The sequence below is a fragment of the Mirounga leonina genome, unplaced genomic scaffold, assembly GCF_011800145.1.
Source record: "Mirounga leonina isolate KUSES-001 unplaced genomic scaffold, KU_Mleo_1.0 Mir_151, whole genome shotgun sequence".
Lineage (NCBI taxonomy): Eukaryota > Metazoa > Chordata > Mammalia > Carnivora > Phocidae > Mirounga > Mirounga leonina.
Window position 1 is genome coordinate 44,680,148 of NW_023270377.1, and position 25,835 is coordinate 44,705,982.

The following is a 25,835-nucleotide window of genomic DNA, read 5'->3' on the forward strand; positions in this document are numbered from 1 at the left end:
GTACTCTACTGTGTTACCATTGGTAATAAATGGCCACTAAATATATACCTATTACATAAAGCTTTTAAAGTACAATAAAAATACAAATTCTATCTGTTAAAAAAAAGCCATTCATATGGCTTCTAAACATCCTCATTATACAAATTCCAAAATACTATATGACAAACAAAATTATAAAGATTCTTCTTTATGAAACATACTAACCTCTAATTAACGTACAACTTAGCAGATAACAGAAAACACCTAAGAAGGCTTATATATACCATAGAACATTATGAAGATACATACAAAGATAATATTGCATAAGCATATTTGATTTCTTTTCCCAGTGAATATGTACCTTTAGAACTTGACAAAAATTCCCATGAGAAAAAGAAAAATCTATTTTGAGATCTAACCCTAATCTAAACTCACATTTTCATTAATTTAATCTATTTTTCTTATGATGCAATGAACCAAATTATAAATTTTAACCATAAATTCTCTTGCACTGAGTACAAATTAAAGTCTGTTACATATGGGCAAAGGTAGAAAAATAAACATTTTTAAAGGTCGGAGTTCATAGCACATTATGAATTAAGTACAAGAAAATTTTATAGTTCATGTTAGCCCAAACTGAGAAGCCACTTAATTTTTGTAAAGAATGAGATTCTGACTTCAACAAAAACAAATACAAATTAAAATTGCTAAACAATACTGATGATTCATAAAGGATAACTGTTACAGATTTTAAAGTATCAAAACTAAGGGGGCATCACAAAATAAAATTTGGTGAGAAAATATTTACCAAAGGAGAAAATATGAGAATAATATCATTCAATGAGAAAAAATATATTTGGTAAAGTAAATGTGTGTAATAGATATTGCAACTATAGACAGCATATATTCCAATTTTTTTTTTTAGAAAATATTAGATCAGATGATGTTTAGATGTTTAGCACTATAACTTATCTCATTAGAAATTAAATTTTAAGTGTTTTTGAATGAGCAGATTTTTGTTTTTTTTCCATTATCCTTATTTATGAAATAAATAAAAGATTTAGAGTATAAATGATAATAATAGCTAACATTATTACTTTGCTTTTACTAATAAATACTCTAATTATTTGGTTTAATTATTATTGGAAATTATATTTTTGCTATTTTACCTGCTAAAAATGACGTGGCATTATAGTCAAAGTCTACATTGTGCCAATGATATGAACAACATTTAACACATAAAATAACATCTGTCTAATGGATGCTAACATGCTTATTGGTTTGAATACAGAACATATTTAGTTTGGCATTGGTATATCTCCTCAAGACTTTGAAAGGTATCATCAAGGTATGGCTTTCGGGAATCAGTAATAAACTAGCAGCCTGGAAAATGAGCACAAATTTCAAGATGCTAATTATTCAGAACTCAGACACAAGACAGATATTTGGATAATTTGTTTTTTGATTATAAAGTCATCTACAAGAGAAACAGAAAGGAACATAAAAGTATGATTTACTATACAGTGAGTTGTTTTTAAAATAAACATTATAGATCAATAGCGAAGGACACTTTACTAAAATAATTTGCAAAAAATTAAGATCTTCAAAAATATATTGGCACACATATACTACCTGTCATAAAGTAATAAGGAATGATGAATATGCATATACAACAAATTTAACACAAATCTGGATCTTTTGTTCTTGACATCAGCACCTGCTGTCTAATGGGTCGAGACAAAACACTGTGCCTTCAAGAGTTAGTCCCATTTTGAACCCCTCCTGGAAAACAGAGTAAAATCATTAAAATAAGAAATGCTCATGGCACTAATAATAATGACAATAACGATGACAATCATGAGATAAAATGACTGAACGGAAGTTGAGATCTTCATGCTTTGATCAGCTAAGGAACAATATGGCAAATGCTGGTTTGTCAAATTTTTGTATCGGTGTGTATCTCAGGTAATTGTTTACACTGATTAGCAGTTGAAATGTTGTAAATATATGTGACGTTAGCACGCACGAAAGACAAAAGAAGACAGAAATACATGGAATTAAGTTGCTTTAAGACTTAAATGTTTCTTTTTCAGTAAAGTCTATTCTGCCATTCTACTGTAGCTTACGTCTCCTCTGTTGGCTTTCAGGATCAATATTCATTTAAATGTGAGTAAGATAGCTAGACCTCAAATTTGATGAAAAGTTCGAGATAGCCTGATAGTTTTCACCCCTGTCCAGGGCCTGGGTAGAATACTTAAGAGTAAGCGCAATGCCATATCCTACGTGGAACACAGAACTGCAGACCACTTTGTCACGGAGAAGGCTTCCTCTAGTCCTGCTATTGCTTGTAGCTGTAAGCTTTGCTTTGAGTCCCACTCCTCCTAGCAGGGTTTAGATGTTTCTGGAAGTTAAGTTGCCTTTGATTTATTGAGAGCAAGTACGCAATCTCTTCCTCCTAAGATTTTTTCTTCCAAGTTTTTGTTTAATTCCAGCGAGTTAACGTACAGTGTAGTATTTGTTTCACATGGAGGATTTAGTGATTCATCACTGACTTACAACACCCAGTGCTCATCACAAGTGCCCTAAGATTTTGAGCTAAAAGTTAGTGGCAAAAAAGTTTGTCCTCCGCTCCGAGCTCTCTTCTTTTTTGCATAAGGTAATGGGCTATCTCCAGATTTACCACCTCCTCCCTCCCCACTCTTGCCCATAATCTATGCACACTGGCGTGCCACGAAGAGATCAAGAGCATGGACTCACATTAATCAGAGGACCTGGGGGCCACATTTTAGGTTTCCTCCTAGAAGCACTGTGGCAGTTCCTATATATATATACTTTACCTTTCTCTCTTACTGACAGAACTGAAATTTTGTTGAAGGAGGTAAGGTGTAGTAAAGGGTGACTATGTGACATATTATTGGTGAGTGAAATGTAAACAGCCTATTCCTGCAGAAAATAAAATGTCTCTCAGTGAGAAGGCTTTTGTCCTCTGTTCTCCTTTGCATTTTATTTCATTAAACTGAATCTACTGGTGTGTTAGCCAACTGTGTATTTCTTTGCCTTCCCCCAAATTACTTTTGTTTACAACAGGTATCTAAATGTCCTTATTACAGATCCAGTGTAAACATGATCACAGAGAGGGAGAAAATCATGAAACTGCAAGCCACCTCATTTGCTCTCAACATTCAGAGTGCTCTTCACTGTATCTACAGCAGAGAGACCACGGGGCAATGCCGCCGCTGCAAAGATTTTCCAAAACTTCTTCTCAGCACTTAGAATCCAAATTATAGTCAGTTGAGTAAAAGCCAGAGTACTTACCATTATTTTTTTAAAGCCTGTTTTATCACAAGAAGAAATACTTTGTCATATCTATGCATATTATTTTAAACAGTTGCCAGATACTTAGAGAAATCAATACTTAAAGCTAAAGAGAGTGTAAATGAACTGTTTCATATAAATATTTTATTTGGATATGTGAGGATCTGTGTACTATATCATCTTCTGGCACATCAGATAGATAGATAGATAGACAGACAGATAGATAGATAGATAGATAGATAGATAGATAGATAGATAGATAGTAGACAGATAGAAAGATAGATGACAGATGATAGATGATAGATAGATAGTATATAATAATAACTGGGAAAGGTTTGATACTATACAGTATTTTAAAATTTTACTCAGTTCATTCTGAAATGAAACCACTATCATTTCAACTACCCTGAAAATACTATTTATCAATGTGTTTGTGCTTGAATGGCAGAATAGCAATCATAGTAAAATAGGGATCGGTCACTATTTCAACAATAAAAAAAAATGTATATCATTTACAAGAATATCTCCATAGTGATTTTATAAGGATCCCTTTGGAGTCTCCTTCAATTACTTTAATCATCCCTATTAACAGACACATAATATTCTCTCTCTCCTTGGTTTTCTTTACTCCTAATAAAAAATTTCTCACACAGTTTCTGACCTTTCCTCCTAGGTCTCATTTAGTAAATCATGATTTAATGATCAGTGAATCTTTCTCAGGTTTCCATATCCTCTTGAATTTTAAAACTCGGGATGAAAATCAGGCTTTATTTAACTTATATAGTGGTGGAAGTGATCATAAGCTAGTATCATGCAAATGATAACTTTATTATTAACATATTACTAATAATAAGCTTTTCGTATGAAATATGTTGCCCCAATGCATTTTCTTATTTTGAAATAGGGAGAGAATTATGTCAAGGAAAAGCCAGTCTTCTGCAAGAATTGTTCACACACTGAGGTATGTCCTTTGAGTCTCCTTTTTTTCTATCTCTAGATTTTTTAAAACAATTTTAATAATAACATAAAAACCATATAGCATACGTAACTTATGTATTTCATATATAAAATTTTCTATATTCTTTTTAAAACTTAGTGGAACAAACATTCCCTATTGGGTCCCCATAAAACTAATTTAATGATTATATAATATTCTATTAATTTTTTTAAAAGTTCAAGTATAGTTGATTCAAAATTATTATGTTAGTTTCGGGTATATAACATAGTGATTCAATATTTATATACATTATGAAATGTCCCCACAATACATGTAGTTACCATCTGTCACCATAAAAAGTCATTATAATATTATTGACTATATTCCCTATACTTTTCATCCCTGTGACTTATTTACTTTATAACTGGAAGTTTGTACCTCTTAATCCCATCTCTTCACTTCTCTTCCTTCTGGCAACCACCAATCTATTATTTTTAATGTGATTTAACTGTTTCCAGTATTTTATAATTATGAAAAAAGTTAACTAGAAGTTTTTGCCCACAGAAATTTTGCACATTTTTAGTCATTTTTTTTCTCAGAACAGATCGCATTAAAGTTTCTGATTTCAAATAAAAATATAAGGTTTACTAACAAATTACTCTCCGAAGGGATGCTATGAACTCACCTTGGCCCAGCAATGAGTTAGAGGGCTTGTCTCATCATACTTTCACTTGTACTGATTATTAGCAAAGAAATAAAATGTTTGATTTGCTTGATTAAAACAGCATTTCTAATTCTTTATTTAATTTGTAGATATTCTTTGGTTAGATTGCTACATGCATAAAAACCATGGTCTTTTGTGAACTGCTAGGTTTTTATTTATCTGATTGTTAAGTTATCTAATTATTGGTCTACTTAATTATGTATATGTGATATATTTATATATTTTTTAAAGAGAAAAGAAAAATTACAAAAAACTATAGAAACTATAAAACTACATATTTTCTTTTCCTTATAAAAATTTCTTTCCAATTCAAAAGTCTGATAAATATTCAATTGTATTTTCAAACATTTTTTTAAACTGACTAATCTTTCTGAAATTTACTTGGATATTTATTGTAGTTACAGCTGTGCATTGATCTTCTACCAAATTATTGAACCAGCTGACTTAACACCCCTGCATGCAAAATTCTTCCATCTTTCTTGCCAAGCTCCTTTTTAAAGGTATTAAATTATTATAACTTAGAAGGTACACTTCTAGGCTGTCGATACTCTTTTACTGATTTGCCTGTCAGTGACAAGTCCCAGGAAGTTCAAATTATGTCAAATTAAATAACCACATTATTGAGTTCAAATAAATATTTAATTTTCTAACAATTTATAGTACAATGCGACTTCACATTTCTGCTTAAATTCTGAGGCGCACAAGATACTTTTGTGATTTCCTCTGTAAGTGAAAGAGAAAACCCAAATATCTCACTAGGCGTATTAACTCAATGTTATTTATACAACCCACTGTACTGTACTGTTTTTACATTATATACAAAGATAAAAATAGTAGCCAAAAGTGTGCATTAGCTTAATTAGACTAACAAGATTAATAACAAAAGTTGTCACAGGCTTTAGATGAAGAAAATATTATTTTACTTTAGTTAAAGTGATCTTGCAAGTAAATCTTGAACTAAAAAAACAAAACAAAACAAAACAAAAAAAATCAGACAAGCAATGAGGTGGATAATGCAATAGAGAATACACCATTGAAAAAAATAACTTTAAAATACGGGTTATAAAACCTCTTTAAACACAACAATCAGAAACATCCATATGAAACTGCTGCTTGAATATTTATTAAGTAGAGCATGCAAATATTAAGGTTTTAGCTTTAAGAAGTTGTAAGTTATTTAAAATCATTATGAAAATAATATACCAACCATCTCTGGCGCTACCCACCATGAAAGCAGAAAAGAATAAAAAAGACATTAAGAAAATATTAGAAATGGCAAAAACAAAAACAGAAGCAAAAATACCACAGCTTAACATTATTTAACACATCACTAAATCATTCCAATACAGTGTCTCTCAAAGTTAGTTCCTACAAAAATCTGCAAATGTAGGTTTATTTTTAAAAATCTATAGAAATTTTTTCAGTCTTGTGAAAATTAAAAAAAAATTTAATAGAAAAGTACTCTTTGTGATTTGCATAATGCTTGAGAACAAACACCACCACATCAGTGCCCATGTTTGTGTTTGTTCTTATAAAAGCATTAATCCTAAGGAGCACAAACCTAATTGGTAAAACTAATAAAAAAGGAAGGGATTGATTTCATATGAAATAGATATTCTTGCTAAGTAATCATGCACTGTTTGAGTGAAAGTATTTCATAGTATTTGAAATATAGAAAAGAGGTAGAGAAATTGTACCACCAAACAGGATACATGCTGAAATCAATAGAAGTTTGACATCGGTGGTTTTGGTTTCGGCCAAATAACATCACCCATCGTGTTGAAGTTCTTAATTTGAATTTTATTAGGTATTGTAATTTTGCTTTCATTTAATTTATAATTTTTGAATTAATAGTTGTACAGGAGCTGTAAGGCTAAGTTATTTATAACTTTTTTGGTAAATATTTAAGAAGTGTTACAATTTAAGTCAATATAAAGGATTTAAAATAATTTTTTCATGTAAAAGAAAATTATCAATCACCCAGCTTGAGAAATGCTGTTTGAACATATTCTTTGAAAATCTCAAGGCGTATGTCAAATAATCCAACTGTTAAGATGCAGGCATTATTATATCTAGAACAATAAGGAAATTCACAGAATACCTAGAAAAGAAGACAACTGCTTCACAGCTGTAGTCCAAAACGAGTGGAAGGATATTTATATTATCTTTCTAGGAAGGGGTGTTTCACCAGTATTAGAAGATCAGAATCCACTATTAATTGTTTTGTCCAGGAAATGAAGCACAGAGAACGAATCGCCTAATAAACGGGAATGACTCCTTCTCTTCGTTGCCTCTTCTCAATCAGCTTCCTATAATTGGTCTTTGCCTATATTCTACCATATAAATAGTCTTTTAGATAAAAAATAAGATATATTAACTTCACCAAAATGTAAAGGGCAAATATAAAGAGAAGATTTTTTTTTTCTGGTGCTTTTAAGACCATTTATTAATCACGGCCCACTGTAAAAAGAAACCAGTATCTCCAAACTTCCAGTACAATTGAGAATTGAAAAATAAAAGAGGGAGAGAGAAGTGAAAACCCACCTGGACTACATTACTAAAGAAGGTGTCACTGGGTGCCTGCTTTTCCAAAAAGAGTCCAGAAGTTAGGAACCACAGCTACCATGCCTCTCTTAAAAGAGACTGATTTTCCTCTCACAAAGATGTTCCTTCATCTACCCATTCACAATTTGAACTTCATAACTGGTAAAACTGAGATGAAATCTTGTAAACCTAGTGAAATTACCTTGTAATTTTTGGATTTCAAAGTAATGAACCATTAAAATCCGTGTAATTTTGTATAAAAAAAGAACCAACTTATTGCCGTGGTAAATCACACTACTAAAAACAAAACAAAACAAAATAAGACCCATCCTTAGCACATGTAGAAGTATTTTTAGGACTAAATGTATATGAATATTTTAAAGCAATTGTTTCAAGTAGGTTTTTATAGTGATAATAATTCAAGGAAAGGGTAGTTTTGGTGTGTCCAAATTTCTTTGTGTCCATTTTTTGTGTCCCATATTAAAAAGAAATAAACCATTTATAGGCCAATCTGTTAAAATAGTCACCTGCATTTCATCTAATTTTGATTGAATATCTGGAGGAAAATCCCCTGCTCCACAGTTAAATGGGTCAAAAGGTTCTGCTCCAAACAGGTCCCGTTCTAAAAGGAGGAAAATAATTTAGTAAATGAAATGACAAGAAGTGAGTTGGGGTGAGTTAGGTTTCCAAGGCAAGATTATATAAAGAACTACTCATATGGCCAAATGAGCTCCTATCCACGCACACTTTATGCTGGGCTTTCCTGAGCTTAGACCAACAAAGAAGCAAAGACCCATTTTATGACAATATTAAAAACTGTCTGGTTTCAAGGAATTATTATCCAGAGAGATTTCTGTGTCTTTAATTAAGACTCCTCAATATCAAATCCACCAAATATTTGAAATTACCGTATTACAATACCTGCATTTTTACTGAAGCAGTTTAAATTTACCACAATGAATGTATTACTTATTGAGACTTCTCTATTCCCTTTACTGATGCCTTTGTAACACAACAGATCATGAAGCAATATGAGGGACTGAGGTAGATTGGTAAATAGTTTTACTCATAGCTCATTATACCTTAATCTCACATTTATTTAGAGAAAATTTAAGGCATATTGTCTCATGTACTATGAAATTATATCACCTTCCTAAATAAACACAATGGGACAGGTTCTTTAAAAATGTCTCCTATCCCAGAAACAAATTTCTTTTTAAAAATAGCAATAATGGAATATCAAAAAGGTCTCTGTAACATATATTCTAAAGTACATACTTTTTTAACCACTAAAAAGGATCAAAGTTAAAATTGGTAAAACTATGGCCTATTATTTAAAAATTGAAAAATTATGAAATTTCTTTCTTCTGAATCAATTCCAATGCAGCCTTAATGCACACAATTTTTTAAAATTATATAGGTGCATGGGAATTTATAATATATTAAGAAAAACTATATCCTCAAAATTCCATGCTATATAAGAAGTAATATTTATGTTCCTTGAGTTCTACCATATCATGTAAATTAATCGGTGACCCTCATTATGAAAGACTCTTGCTTTTCCAGTTATAACTGTTTTTTTTCAAATTCACGTATTAAATAAGTAAAAAATTTTTATAAGTTCCTGGTGCTGATAAGTATTGTATAACTTATAAGAGGGACATATATATACTTTATCATCCAAATAAAGACACTTTTAAGAGTAAAAGGAATGCTACCAACAGTTACAGCAGGACAAAAGGTATAAACCAGAACTGTCCTAAACAAATGGGAATTTATTGTCACCTTATATATGAATATTATATATATGATATAATATATATAGGTATTATTTTTGGGTATGGGTGTTATTATTACTGTTGTTATTTTCCTCAGTCTGATGTAGCTTAGGCAATAAATCAGAACTTGGAGAACAAAGGAACTTTCCTTTGGAGGAGTGCCCTGGTTACCACCACACCACAAGCCTGTCCAACAATGCTTTACACATGATAGATGTTTGTGAAAAGAAATGAATTAATGAGGGCGCCTGGGTGGCTCAGTCATTAAGCGTTTGCTTTTGGCTCAGGTCATGATCCCAGGGTCCTGGGATCGAGACCCACACTGGGCTCCCTGCTCCGCGGGAAGCCTGCTTCTCCCTCTCCCACTCCCCCTGCTTGTGTTCCTGCTCTCGCTCTCTCTCTTTCTGTCAAATAAATAAATAAAATCTTAAAAAAAAAAAAGAAACAAATTAATGAAAAGGAAGAAGAGCTGATCAAGAGGAATAGAGATTTTTATTACAGGCTTATCTCATTTTATTGTGCTTTGCTTTACAGTGCTTCACAGATACTGTGGTTTTTTACAAATTAAAAAGATTTGTGGCAATTCTGTATCAAGTAAGTCTGTCTGTACCATTTTTCCAATAGCATTTGCTATAAAGATAGATAGACATGGTATGGGGTATGTAGAATTCTATCTATCTATCTATCTATCTATCTATCTATCTATCATCTATCTATCTATCTATCTATCTATCATCATCATCTATCTTTCATTGTATTTACTAAACTTTGGCACTCAGGATCATTAGATATTAAAAAATGTAGCAAGGTGTTAACTTCAGTTTCTCATTAAAAAATTCCTTAAAACTATCTGAGCACCTTTGCCTAGATTTTCTAAAAGCGTATCAAATTTATCAATGTCTAAAATGGAATGCATTTTCACCTTTTCTACCTCTAGTTTTCCCTGTTAACAACATTCAGTCTAAAATCCTGAGTCATAATTGATTATGAACTCTCAATTACCATCCTGATAGATTATTCTTTCTAAATATTTTCAAATCTATTCACTCTTCTCAATTTCTATTTTGACTTTGATTAAAATCCTCTTTTGTAGATATATAGCTAATTTATATTTCAAATTCCAGCTTGTAACCCAAGTCTAGCATATATGCTATACAAATGCCCATTGGACTAAATAAATGAATGAGTAAACCAGTGGTTAAGTCCAAGGAATTAAAAAACAGTAAAGGAAGAGATGTGGGATACTCATAGACAAAAAAAAAAAGCCCCATTATGTATCAGGATATTGGCAACATTTGCTAAAAACACACTGTGGCATATATATTATAGATTATTTCCTGAAAAAATATTTTGCATTGGTACAAAATATATTCAGAGGAATTTAAATATATATTTCAATTTATGTAAAAGTACTGATATATTTTTGTAAAATGATTTTTAAAGTTTCTAATGTTATTACTTTGCATTTACAAATTAATTCTCTAAAATTTATTGAATATCTAACATGTGCAATATATTTTGATAAGTTCCATAGGGGGAAACAAATAAATTAAAGGCCCTGACATACTTTAAGCCCAAGCTAAAACTTAAGAGTTATATTGAAAATGTCTTAATGTGAACCAGAGAGGATGCAATAAAGCACAGTATGTAAAACTCTCTTTTCTTCAGTTTCCTTTGGACATAATGACTGAGCATGGCCATTGGGAACTACTCTTTAAGTTTCTGTGACAGGGCACAGATTAAAATACAATCACGACATTGAAAATGAGCATCTGTTGGATGCTTTCCAATTCATCAGTAAGAGACTCTTATGTTCCTTCCAAATGTATAGAAGGTAAATCAGAAAAGCGATGCATGTATAGTATTTTAGATATCAAGAGAGAACACTTATATAGGATTAATAAATAAATGAATCATGGAATTCATATATTTATGTATTTCTTTAAGAATATTCCTATACTCTATGGTAACAAAAAATTTACACTGAGCTCTACTAAACATGTCAAATATATTAAAATAATTACCACCAAGTTGTTTTTAACCATTAAAACATTAAAAGTATAACCCCAAGTACAATAAAATATAATTAAATGCTTTGTATTGATATAAATAACCCTATACCAAAAATATCATTTTTCATAAAATAGTTTCAAATGCAATAGTGATGTCTTTAGTAGTATACTCTGAATTATAAAGTTAAATATGATTAGCTAATTCGGCACAAGTAGACATAATTCGTTGGTAATTAACACTTTTAGTGAACTTAAGATATGTAATTTTCCATAAAGTGTCAATTAAACATTTAAAATCTACACAAATATAGCAAAGAATGTTGGTTTAGAAGGCTTACTAATCTCAGTAGATCTGCTAGGTATTGGAGGTGGCTGTGTGCCGTTGTGAGCAGGCATCGAAGCTGGGTGTGATATTGGAGAAAATGGTATCATATCAAAGATGTCAGTGGAGGGTGACCTAGGTGTCACACTGCCCGCCTGCAATGAAAATAATGTGAATTAAGGCAGTATTTCAGGTAGACACATTATAATGCTAAATATTTCATATGCATAGAGAACATAGATAAACAACAACAAATTCAGTTGAATCATATGAACTTGCCGTTTTCTAGATCAAATGTTGGCAATTCCATATGATTTAACCAGGTACCAAATATTCATCGGAAAGAAAGCAACAGAAAATCTCTGCAACAATGGCCTTAAAGATGATGGCAAAAATGGTGACAATACTATTCTAGATAGATATAAAAGATATTAGATATTTTTGTATATCTAGAAACAATTGCCATTTGTATCAGAGAACTGAAAATATTAGAAACTGTATAAAAACATGATTTCACTATTATATTTTCCGTAAGTTGGAAACAGAAATAACTGAACATAAGTAATGCACCTTCTTAAATATGACCATTCAAGTGCAATTGATAGCAACTTAAAAAAATTTCGAAGAGTATAAGTTAATTTGTATTTATAACTACAATGACAGTCAACTATTATACTCACTGCAGTGCCTTTTATTCCTGGGTAAGAGTTCATTAAGTTTTCTATGATAATAGCTACCTTGCAAAATAAATTAATAATCACTAAATATACTACCAAAATCATTAAATTATCTGGGTCAGTGTGGGTCAAGATGTAACGTAAGAATGAAACTATCGGGGGCGCCTGGGTGGCTCAGTCGTTAAGCGTCTGCCTTCGGCTCAGGTCATGATCCCAGGGTCCTGGGATCGAGCCCCGCATCGGGCTCCCTGCTCAGCAGGAAGCCTGCTTCTCCCTCTCCCACTCCCCCTGCTTGTGTTCCTGTTCTCGCTGTCTCTCTGTCAAATAAATAAATAAAAATCTTTATTAAAAAAAAAAAGAATGAAACAATCATCACTTTGTCATTCAGGGGGAAAAAAAACACACATACAGGCACACACAATCTAGAAAAGAAAGAGAATTCCCATTTTGGTGAGGAATAGTAAGCCAGGGGGAGGGAAAGGAGAAAGGGCTAGGAGTAGAAAAGTACTGAATACTGAATCAGAATGGAGAAAGGAGTCTTCAAGGCCCTCCTAAGATGGCCTTGACAGAGGCATTTTAAAAAAGGCCATGGTTAAGGGCCTCCAGAAAGAAGGCCTCCGAATATAGGCACCAGGGCTAGGAATGCAGATATGCTATGCGGAAGAGCACAGCTGGCCTAGGGGTTGAGGGGCTGAGTCCTTGACTGCAACTCCTCCATACTGTGCACTGTACCTGGTGCGGGGAGGGCAGTTTCCCCCCGGGGGGCTTGGCAGGTGAAGCTTTTGCAATTGCCCATGATAGAGCCTGACAGGATTGGCCCTGGCGCGGGACTTCTCAACTACAGGTCACACTTCAGGGATTTTTAAGCACTAACAGGATTTTGAGGCAGCCAACACAAATTGGCTTTTGATAACCTCACAGTGAAAGGTAATAACCAAAATGATAGTTAGGAGAACCCACACATTTGAAGGAAGTTTTTAAGCTGAGTCACCTCTTTGCACATTTCTCAAAGCTGAGGGGAAAATAAGGCAGGGTGAAGTGAGAGATTTAAGTTGAGGGAAGGGTTCAGTGTGGAAGCAAAATCCCTGATGGTCTGAGTTATATAATTTACCACTCTATTAACATGTATATACAGTTATATAATTACTGTTTCCCCTATTGCTCTCCATAGTGATCTATCTGCAGATATGTAGACATGCATGCCTGTATACACATGATTTTAAATTCTATTTTATAGTCTATGCAGTTTACTGTACAATTTTGTGATTGGTGGCCACCTTCTACTTAATTTTAAGTGAGAACTGTAAGTTCCTTGTGCACAAAATTTTTCTAAACTTTATCTAAAAGAAGTATTTTCTTTTTTTAAGATTTTATTTATTTATTTTGAGAGAGAGAGAATGAGAGACAGAGAGTACGAGAGGGAGGAGGGTCAGAGGGAGAAGCAGACTCCCTGCCGAGCAGGGAGCCCGATGCGGGACTCGATCCCGGGACTCCAGGATCATGACCTGAGCCGAAGGCAGTCGCTTAACCAACTGAGCCACCCAGGCGCCCTAAAAGAAGTATTTTCTAAAAGCTATATAACACATCAAAATACTAGACATATAATAAAATGTCAATGTATATTTATTGCCTAATTTATACTAGAGCAACTTTTAAACTTAAACTATAAATTGATAAGAATGTTTATAGTGAGTGAAACATGATTTTATGTGGAAGTTGTCCTTGGTATCATCTGGTTTATAACATAAATGAAAGTACTCTATATTATTATATGGCTTATATTAGCCCAAAAATCTTAACCAGATGCCTCAAAACAAACTGAGGGCTAAAATAAGCTAACTTATAAGTGCTCTAGTATTTTATGATAGTGCTAATACTATGCCTTCTACTTACTCTGAGAATGTATACTTATACAGATGAAGAATGTATGTAATATGAAAATAATCAAATTTTTAAGTACTCCACTTAAGAGGTATTTTCACTTCCAAAATGGCAAGGCTTGGATATCTATAAATAGTTGCAGTATCCAAAGTTAAAGACTCTTAACACTAACCACCCCAGGTTTCCTTTGGGTCATCAGTAATGTAGATTTGGTCAACTGGCATTTGTTGCTCGGGTCACACAGATCTTTTGATATATTGAAATCAATTGCTTGCAGGTAATGTTAAGAGACTGCACATTAAAATCTGGAGCTTTTCTTGAGAAATTACGAAATCTAGAAAGTGGGCCCACAGACTTGCATGAAAATAACTGGTAGTAACTGTTGTGCCTTTTAAGTTGGGTATATGCTCTCCAATTCATCACCACCACCACACATCCATTACATATTTATGTCACAGCCTGGGCTCTGCTGATGTCTGAGTTTGTGATTCCTAACTTAGAAATGATTCAGGTCAATGAATCATGGAACACTACATCAAAAACTAATGATGTAATGTATGGTGATTAACATAACAATAAAATAATTTTTTAAAAAAGAAATGATTCAAGTCAAGGAATTAATTATTACATCTGTTAAATATTTTGAGTGGTGTTTCTAAATTTAGGTGGTCAGGAGCTAGTCATTTTTTAAGCTGCCATTTTTAACTGGTTGAGGGTATTTATTTTTTAGGAAATTAAATACATAGAAGAGCTTGGTATTTTTGTGTCTTCTGTCAGTATTTTGACAGATGGCTAAAAACCAAAATTTCTGGACTCTCCTACATTCATGGCACCATGGTTTAGTCCTTTATGCTCATAATTCCAAGTGCTCTGGTCTTTATGAAGGTGCACAAGACGTGATCCCGTTCTAAGGGAACAAGGAGTTCTATGTTCAACCATTACATGTTAATTACGCAGACATTGTTAGGTTCTTAAGGCCTATTAATAATGAGTGCCCAGGGGCACCTGGGTGTCTTACTTGTTAAGCATCCGACTCTTAATTTCAGCTCAGGTCATGATCTCAGGGTTGTGAGATCGAGCCCTGCACCAGGCTCCATGCGGGGCCTGGAGCCTACTTGGGATTCTCTCTCTCCCTCTGCCCCTCCTCTCTCTCTCTCTCTTAAAAAAAAAAAAAAAAACAGGAAAAAAAAACAACGAATGCCCATATTTGAGATTCATTGTCATGGTTTTGTAGCTTGCTCTTTGAGGAAGTAGTGGCTTGGGACATTCAGGCCATGGTGAGTATTTCAGCCTTAGTCTTTTCTAATTATGACAGCAATGATGAAGTGTTATAAAAGGGTTTGAATTCTCAGTAAATGTCAAATACACTCAAACAACAATAAACAAATTGCATTAAACAGTTCTTTGGTAATATCTACAGAAATATTAGAATGATACCAATTTTATTTTATGCTGTTAATTGTTTTGGTAATATAAATATCCAAATACCCTTTTAAAATGTAAAACACACAACTTTAAGATTAAAATATGATTTATCATAATTATTTAAAAAACTCTACTTAGAATTAAATTTACAAAGTAAATTACTTAAATTATTTAAATTTATATTTGAAATATGATGTCTAACTTTTTCCAGTTGAAAAACTGGTAGATTACAAATAAAACTAGATGAAGAAATACAATGGTGATGCAAAACATTCTGGCAAATCTTTCTATGCTGCCATGCTGATTCACATTCTCAAAGCTCACTATCACGTTACATTTACGACATCACTTTTTAACCAGTAAGTTTTAAAAGTAATAACTTCCAGTTTAGAATTTATAGCATCATGAATGCATTTTTTCAGATTTCTAGATTCACAGTTTGGTTATATTGGTCTCTTACTTGTAAGACCTATTATCTTATTTGTTCTTCCAAGAATGCCACAAGTTAAATGGATAGGATTGTCTGCATATCCAAAGAGGAAAACTGCAACACGAAATTAAATGATTTGATCAGGTACTCATGGTCAAAATTGGAACAGAATATATTTTTCTTCCCATTAGACAGAGTTTACTTCTTCAGGATCGTCTTTTTTGCAAGTAACAATTATGAAAATGAAGCCGTGAACCGGTAATCATTTTTTGTAGGCAACAAATGTTCTTGAATCAATGTCATGTTTAAAATTTATGCCTTTGTTTAAAGATTCACATTTGGCTTGTTGTGTAACTGAGAGTTTTCACAATCTGCTCTTGCCCATCTTGATTTCAGTAACAGTCGAGAAAACACTAGAGGAAGATAAATAGGCACTTTTGTTTACCCACAATGAAATACACATTTTAGGTTATAATTGCCCTATCAAGTCTAATCAGCGGCCACACAGTTGATTATGTAAAGGTAGAATTTTATCCAGTAACAAACACTTGGTTTAATTGAAAGGGAGACATTTATTTTACTCAGCAATAGAAAGTCCAGTACTTCTAAGGACTACAATTTTATTCATTTAACTTCCTGGCAATAGTCTGATTTGGTTAAAAGCATCTATAGCCAGAAAAGTAAAATGTAAGCATCCAGATACAAGAATCAAGAGGAACAATCTGATTTAACTTGCTATGCCCACATCTTATAATGGAACGATCTTCTGGGGGCATTCATGAGGCTAGGAGGGCAGAATAAACCCCCCCCTTTTTTTTTCTGATATAAATACAGGCAGCACTGCCATGTGAATGTAATAAATGGAAATCAGATTGTTCCTAGATAATTAGTACCAAATGGTGGAAACCCAACCTCTAATCTATTGCCAAACCACTAGAACACAGCAAAAAGCAAACAGCACAGTCAAGTAACGGAAATTTCTCAGGGTATCTAAAGGACTGTATAAAATAAGGACCCAATTTCTAAACCAATGAAAAGATTTCCACAATTTCAGTGTGATACAGAGGTATATAATATGGGTGCTATCAAAGGCTATTTCATTTGCCTTAGAAAAGGAATCTATGATTGAACAACAGAGTGGTATTTAGGAGACATGTAAGCATTCTGTTTGTTAAGAATAAATTAAAAAATAGTATGTCAATTATCCATGAGAAAATTAAAAATAAGTGTGGTCCTTCACTCATCATGCATATGAGGAATTGGTTTTTAGTCAAAACAGGTTTGGATATATATTGAACATATACATTGGTTTGTAGTTAGACATGTCTTTTAATTTTAATACTGAGCAAAAAATAAGCCTCTATTTTGTTTTCCTTAGCTAGAACTAAACTACTCTAGAACCTCACACTGGGCAAATTTATACTGGGTGTATTAACTAAAACAATAAACAACAGTCCAAATGGTGACAGAAAAAGAGCAAATTTTTTTCATTCAAGTACTATAATCATGAGCCCAGACCTCCTCCTTCAATTCCAGATTTGCATATCCAGCCACCTAATAAGCATCTATAGGTGGCTGTCCAGTAGGCAGAACTAACATGAGCAAAAGTGAAATATTAAATCTTTGTCATGCACCTTCACCAAGTCATGTCTATTTTGAAAAATGGCATCACCAACCCGATGCTCAGGATAAAACCCTAAGGGACAATTCTGACCCCTCATTTATTCTACAGCCCCAACCAATCCATCAGTAAATCCTGCAAGCTCTACTTCCAAAATGTATCATTAGGGACGCCTGGGTGGCTCAGTCAGTTAAGCATCTGACTTTGGCTTGGGCCATGATCTCAGGGGCTTGGGATGGAGCCCCACAACTAGCTCTGTGCTCAGCCGGGCGTCTGCTTCTTCCTCTCCCTCTGCCTCTCCCCCATTTGTGCTTGCTCTCTCTCTCTCCCAATGTTTTAAAAAAAATGTATCAAGTTATATGCACCGTCTGAAATGACAGAATTCCAGACCAATTTACTCTTCTATCTTTCCTAAGCTACTGAAATAGTCTCCTAGACAGTTTTTGGGACCTCATTTTGGCCTCTTTATAGACCGTGGGGCATACATCAGTCAGATGATCCCCAAATCCCCAAATCCCCTGTTTAAAACCTACGAGTAACTTCTCAGTGCAATTAAAAAAGAAAAAAAAATAACCAAAAAAACCCTCTACATGTCCCTATAAAATCTAGCCCCTCTCTCTCCAGTGTCATCTCCAACTTTTTTTGGCTCTTGGTCACTATGCTCTAGGCACAAAGGTCTTACCAACTGTTTCCAGCCCTTTGCATTGACCAACTGTAGGTCTCAATTCAAATGCTACCTTTGCAGAAAGAGCTTCCCTGATCACTGTCTTTAAGAGTTTCCACCAATTCTCTCCTATTCTGCTGTATGTTATTTTGGTTCATAGCATATATCAGACCTGAATTTTTAAATTTATTTATTCATTTACCTATGGGATGATTACCCATCTCCCTCTCCGTTCCCCACAACAGCTGAAATTCATAGACTGCTAAAACCCAACAGCCTAGAATATCATATGACCATATTTGATATTCAATAAATATTTCACAAGCTACCATAACAGATCACAACTGTATCTAATGTGTGGAGTTGGAAAATGTGAGAAAATAAAAATCAAAGTGATATGCACTGTAATACATAAGACATGTCACTAAGATACTTTTCAAAAAAGGAGTGATGACTTGGTAGGACTGGGAAAAATAAAAACAAAACTACATTTTACACAGTGAAACCTTGAAAGGACATTTTAGAATTGCTATAGAATTTCATTAAAAGTTTGAACCAAAATTACTTAGTTTGCATTCTCAAAACAAATCAGAATGACCAATTCACAATGATGTATATAACACATACGTGGATGGCCGGCCACCATCTAAGAAATAGCAAACTTTCCATAGGGTGCCTTTGGGGAGTGCAGAGAAATGGATCTATGTTCTCACCCACATGGTGAGTCCTTAAAGTATCAAAGGTTCTCAGTCCAGAATATTCTACTCAACAGGGCCTCACATTTTTCATTTATGACTTAATATAGAATAAAAGATCAGCATCTCAAAAGTTGAAATTTCTTATGAGGAGATCTGATTTCTCTGAACCATTGTTCTGTGTTACAGAAATTCAACTATAACTTTGGACCTCTTGCTAGTAAAAATAGCTTGCGATTTTTAAATTAGCTAATCAAAAATGTTTCTTATTTTTCTGATGCTTCCCATATTTGACTTTATCTGCTATTTCATCACACAACTGATAAGAACAGCATCCAAACCAGCAATTTGAATTATTTTCATTTTCTACATTACTTTTAATTTCACAATCCCTCCATAATTCCATTCCTACTTTTGTTCTCTTCTCTCCCTCTTTCCAAAGAGACTACTTGAAAGCTAGGATCGGAGATAAATCTTTTCTTTTACTTTGACTAACACTTGCTTGATGTGGATTATATTGTGTTCCACTAGCAAATCCTGATATTTCAGGAAACTGTTGTTTTATATGCCTATTTTTATGAACCAAATTATAGTGTTAAATCATTTACAGAGAACCATTTCTGAATTAGACTGTTTTATATGGCAGAAGAGTTACTTCTGTGTGTCTTCAGAAAATTTGGTTCCCAAAAGGATCAAGACGCATCTTGGGCTGGTCATTGGAGACGAGTCATCTGTCTTGGGGCTTCCTCTCACCATAACACACTGAAAGCTTGGGGAGAACCTGATGCCGAATTAATTTTTCATACCAAATCCACCTATATTGCAATTCTGATGTGCATAATGGGATTCATAATTCACTTCAGCACTTCTTCAATTCATGCATTAATTGTTGCCTCTAATCCCTTAAACAAACCTCTGAGAACTTTAGCAATTTTGGAGCATTCTATCCTTCAGTCCTCTGAGAGCAAAGGACGAACAAAGAAAGAAAAGCTATGGAGTCTCACTTGCAGAATTACAAGCCCAACAGGCATTTACTGTGCATTAACTTTGCTACACATGGTGGCACTCTGTGAGGCACTTTGTGTGGCACTTTGTGTCCTGGTTCTGTCCTATTAAACTGGTGGTCAAATTTCATAAGAAAGTTCTAACTTAACAGAAATTTGCTTTACTATAGACCCACTGCAAGCTATTAAACAAGTTACCTATACTTTAAATTTATATTTTAATTATTTACAATTTTCTTTGTTTTCAAAATTCAATTTTAATAGTTTGAATCATTAAAAAATCTTCAACAGAGTGGATATTTATAAGCATGGCAATATTTCATACTAAATAACTGTAGATAATTTGATTCAGTTCATTTTTAATATCAGAAAATTGGGAGATAATTTTAAGAAATGTGAAATAAATATAGCACTTAGTGTTATATTAATTTATTCCACAGCTACATAACTAAAATCGAAAATGAAAGGCAAAAGTATTTGTTCATGATCTCTTCAAAAACTTTTTAAAACATCAGATATCTTTTAGCAACTTAAAAATGTTGAGTCTCCTTCCTTAAAAATAAAATAATTTCTATTTTTTATCTTAAAGAAGATGTACATCCTCCAGTATATGAGCAATTTCAAAAATCATATAAGCCTTTAGAAACTGAAAAATTATAAGACAAGTAATTTTTGAAGTTAAAATAAAGAAATAATACTAAGAGGGCGCCTGGGTGGCTCAGTCGTTAAGCATCTGCCTTCAGCTCAGGTCATGATCCCAGGGTCCTGGGATCGAGTCCCACATCGGGCTCCTTGTTCGGCAGGAAGCCTGCTTCTCCCTCTCCCCCTCCTGCTGCTTGTGTTCCTGCTCTCGCTATCTCTGTCTCTGTCAAATAAATAAATAAAATCTTAAAAAATAATAATAATACTAAGATATTACTATGACAAAAGAATATAATTGCAAAGTTATAATCTGAGTTATTTGCATAATGATCAATGAAGCAATAAATTTTCTACACATATGTATTAGGTTCAAAAAAGTGGTTTAAAGAAAATGATTTCTCTTTTTTTAATTAAGCCTTTTAGTTATAATCTCTGAAGCATTCTATTGAGACACATTCAGTACTGAGATGAACACAATGCTTATAATAATTATTAAATGACAACTTCTGGAGAGCTAATCCTTTTTAATACGGCCTATTTGAATAATTTTATTGTTTTTTATATAACAGACTCTACCAGTGAGACCTGCTGAATAATGAACATACAGACTGCCTGTGCTTCATTTACATGCCAACTGTCATGCTCACTGGAACTAAGGCAAGTGTCATCTCTTCATTCCTCCTGATCCTTGCCATTTCTGAAGCTGACTTGGTGACCATTCCAGATCACCAATGCACATGCATAACCCCCAACCTGACCCACCTTCTTCTTAGTTACCCCAGTGCCAGTCCAGGGCAATGCCTGCTTTCAGGAGATAAAAGAGGGGAGGGCTGTTTCATCATTCATCAACATGCCCCAGAACTTCTTGCTCCTCCCAAATCTACCTTGCCCCTCAACACGATATCTTAGTTCTTCATCTAGAGACAGAGCTTTGGGTTTACATCCAAAATGGTAATGGGTCTTTACTAAAGTAAAGCTGTTATTTACATACAAGGAATTACAGAAACAACACTTTATTAAGACTGCTTGAGGGGCGCGTGGGTGACTCAGTTGGTTAAGCGACTGCCTTCGGCTCAGGTCATGATCCTGGAGTCCCAGGATCAAGTTCCGCATCCAGCTCCCTGCTCAGCAGGGAGTCTGCTTCTCCCTCTGACCCTCCCGCCTCTCATGCTCTCTCTCTCTATCTCATTCTCTCTCTCAAATAAATAAATAAAATCTAAAAAAAAAAAAGACTGCTTGAAAATGTAACTTCCCTTCATTTATGTTTATACTCCTAGTTTGTTTCACAGGATGGCTTATAGTAAGACTTTCAAAAAGACCAAGAAGGGTGTTACTTCATTTTGGGACCAAAGTTTAAAGATGAGTTTGAGGGATGCCTGGGTGGCTCAGTTGGTTAAGGGTCTGCCTTTGGCTCAGGTCATGATCCCAGGGTCCTGGGATGGAGTCCCGCATTGGGCTCCTTGCTCCGCGGGGAGCCTGCTTCTTTTGCCTGTCGCTTCCCCTGCTTGTGCTCTCTCTGACAAATAAATAAATAAAATCTTAAAAAAAAAAAAAAAAGGAGTTTGAGCTGATGCCCTGTTCTTTGGGACTAGGGAGGAAAGAAAAATAAATATCATGATCTTGATGAGAAGCGAACAGTGATGGTAGTGAAGAGAAAAAAACAAAAAACAAAAAACAAAACAGGAAGGATATTTTAATAAAGCCAGCCTCACTATCCATAACAAAGGTACATGGGAACATACGAACCTCACTCACAACCTCTCTTGGCCATAACAGCCCCAATATCATACACTATTTGCCAAGCAATGGAAATGCCAACCTGCTTCAGTGAGAAAGATGGGAAACTGTGAGTTTAAAATAAAGTTTTTTGACCCATTTCCAGGGCACAACAAATTTGAAATCCTAGGGCGCCTGGGTGGCTCAGTTGGTTAAGCGACTGCCTTCGGCTCAGGTCATGATCCTGGAGTCCTGGGATCGAGTCCCACATTGGGCTCCCTGCTTAGCAGGGTGTCTGCTTCTCCCTCTCCCGCTCCCCCCTCTTGTGCTCTCTCTCTCTCTCAAATAAATAAATAAAATCTTAAAAAAAAAAAAAATTTGAAACCCTAAATGCAATTTCTTATAGGAGCATTATTTATGGTTATGAACTGCTGAAATATTCTAGAACTAGATAGCCATATACATACATATATATATATATGACCTAAGCCAATTCACCCTTGGAGTACTGACCTTCATTATAGATATTGGACTGTTAACAAGACTGACTTTGGTTTCTTACATTGTATAGCAAGCAATCTATCTATATCTATCTATCTATCTATCTATCTATCTATCTATCTATCTATCTATCTATCTAATCTATCTACCTATCATCTATCTATCCATCTATCCATCTCTCTCTCTCTCTATATATATATAATTTTCATTGTGTTAGCCTAGAGATTGAACCAACATGGACTTGTAAATAAAAATTAGAAACAAAACTTCTTTTTAAAAGTTTGCAAATGCCATAATCATGTTTCAGTTTTATTAAATATTTTTAAAATGAAAATAAAATATATACTTTACTGGAGAATATCAGTAGCACAGATGATTTAAGAAGAAAAAAAGTTTTCTAAATATATTTTGCCAGAAAAAATATTGTCTTAAATTCCATCTTCCTCCTCCAAAAGATTCCCTTAGCCAAAATCATGAAAGAATGGCATCATATATGGTATTGGGAAAAGGATTTCAAATCTATGATAAACCAAAAGTAAATAATTTAACTCTAAATATCTGAGAGTTGTCTGCAGAAACTACCACTCATTTCAGTGTCTGAAATTCAATTGTGTCACTCCCAGTGGAAACCCTTGCTATGTAATGTAAGAAACCAAAGTCAGTCTTGTTAACAGTCCATTTTCTATAATGAAGGTCAGTAGTCCAGGGGTGGATTGGCTTAGGTCATTAAATCTAACCTCAGTAAATAGTAATCAGTAAGAGTGAAAGAAAGAATATGTCACAAAGAGAAAAAGAACATACTGAGGCATGGTTTATTCTGCAAAACACGAGGGAAAAGAGCAACATGGAAAAACAACTCTTGTCTGTGCTACCTATGTAATTTTAATTTTTTAATTAGCATCTTTCTCCTCTACCCATGTTTTAAATTACTGATCCCAGAGTATTATAAACATCACAGAGCTGATGATCCAGAGATGCTCTATCACCAGGAAGTCTTGTTTTTAAGGAAAACATGCACACAGTCTATATACTTACTGGAGATGTTGATACTTGGGTTATTCTTAACTGGCTTTCCAAATCTTGTACTTTGTTTTTAAGTTCCATATTTTCGGTTTCTAAGTCTTGAATCTAAAAAGCAATGATTATTGAATAACCTTCAGAAATTTATTCTTGGAAAATATTGGCCATCATATTGGCTACATTAATGAATAGGATTTTATATTATTTAAAATTTTAATGTACTCTTGTGCACAGGGGAGAAAATTATTTGATAAAGGTTGGGGATTATCAGGAAATTCTAGATCATTGGAAAGACTTTTTATTAGATTTAAAATATGTTTTTACACATGTGCAAATTCCATGTTTCTAATACCTCATCTCTGTGTTTTCTGGTTGCACTGTGCAGTCTGTTACCCATAATCTTGGAGTATAACCGCAAGACAGTGAAACTTGCTTATGATGACTTTGAAGACAGTGGAGAAAGGGTATAATTTAATTACAAAGGAATCTGATCTGCATGGGAAACCACTTACCCAGCATCTGCTGCTTCTGCTGCTCTGATCCCCATGAGAAGCATCAGGAAGTGAAGCAAAGTCACATGAGAACACTAAGTTCTTGTGGGAATTCAATATAAAATGGTTAAAAACTGTGCAGGGGATCAGGAATGAAAAATTATAGGAACACAGTGAAAGCAGTTCCAATCAGTGTGGGGGAAATTTAATGGCAGGCCTTCTAAATTTGTTTGAGGATATGCAAGTTTCCCTGTACTTACATCACATAAATGTGAAACAAAAAGTTTAGTTTACTCACTCTTTTCTGTAATCCTGCAATCTGTTTCCTTGTTTCAACATCTTTTCCTCCAGATTCTAGAAATTTCCTGTATGCCAGGTCAAATGCTTGGCCAATTGTTAAAGTTATTTCTTCAGCCTTTGTAAAAACCAAAGATTTGATATGTCAGACTGTTCTTTGAATCAAGAAAAACATTCACATGAGGTACTTCAAAGGGGAAATGGCTGCAGGTAGAGATGTGGTCAATGAATCAAGTTGTCTATGCTAACATAATAATTCAATGCCTATCCATGCACAAAATTAAAAAAACAAAAGCTTTGGTAATTAAATGAGTAGCTATTGAAGTTGGAAGCAAGAGTTCTATCCACCTTCTCATCTATTTCATCATAGCATTTTTTCCTAGTTTGTTTTCCTTCTTTCCTCAAATATTTCGGGCCTATTAGATGAAAGCACATTGACAACTGCAGTTCTCTTGTTGCTTTACTACTTATTTCCTCTTCCTAATGAGGAGGGCTGGTTAAACCGGGCAGGTAACTCGAATGAGGCTGACTGGGTGGTGTGGAAAACTTGAGCTATGCCCTCTCAAAGTGGAATAATCAGTTCCAGTTAATTGTTGGCTTGTGGAAATGAACAATTCCAACCCAGAGTTGTCAGATTTTAAATATGGGAGATGAGGTCAGAAATCTGAATTTTTATATGAAAACTCCCAATTGTAAGTGATAGTAAACCATATTACTATAAAACACAGTGCCTATTGAACAAAATATATGTTATCTGAATTTGGCCTCAAAAACAATGCCACAAATGTCCTAAGTCTACCAGTTCATTCCTTCCTCATTCATATCTTGACTGGGATCAGTGTCTTGCACAATGTAAACACTAAATAAAAATTTATTTTATTAACATTTTATTAAAAAGATTAGTAAAGGCATTAATTGATTTAATCCATCAGAAATATGTCATATTTATTATAAGATTTCCAGATGACATAAAAACTGGTGGTAATATTAAATCTTGAAAATGCCATGCTTTAATTTACTGCAAATCCTAAAGCTTTGTGATATGCTATGAAAAATCTAAATTGCAAATATGCTTTATTAATAACAGATTTTTTTTAATGTTTCAAGCTTTTATTTAAATTCTAGTTAATTAACATAGAGTGTAATATTGGTTTCAGGAA

General features: G+C 33.8%; 1 protein-coding gene across 10 annotated transcripts in view; it reads right to left on the reverse strand.

Annotated features, from left to right (window-relative positions):
- Positions 1-429: 429 nt before the first annotated feature.
- Positions 430-25,835, reverse strand: part of GULP1 (GULP PTB domain containing engulfment adaptor 1) — a 250,258-nt gene continuing 224,852 nt past the window's right edge. For 6 of the 10 annotated variants that reach the window (XM_035007560.1, XM_035007558.1, XM_035007559.1 and 3 more), the window contains 5 exons: positions 24,677-24,793; positions 24,400-24,480; positions 23,903-23,995; positions 11,628-11,766; positions 6,183-8,121 (listed from right to left, as the gene is read on the reverse strand). In XM_035007560.1, coding sequence (XP_034863451.1) covers positions 7,919-8,121; positions 11,628-11,766; positions 23,903-23,995; positions 24,400-24,480; positions 24,677-24,793 — 633 coding nt within the window. In that variant the 3' untranslated portion in view covers positions 6,183-7,918. The other 4 variants (XM_035007562.1, XM_035007561.1, XM_035007566.1 and 1 more) reach the window with 4 other exon arrangements.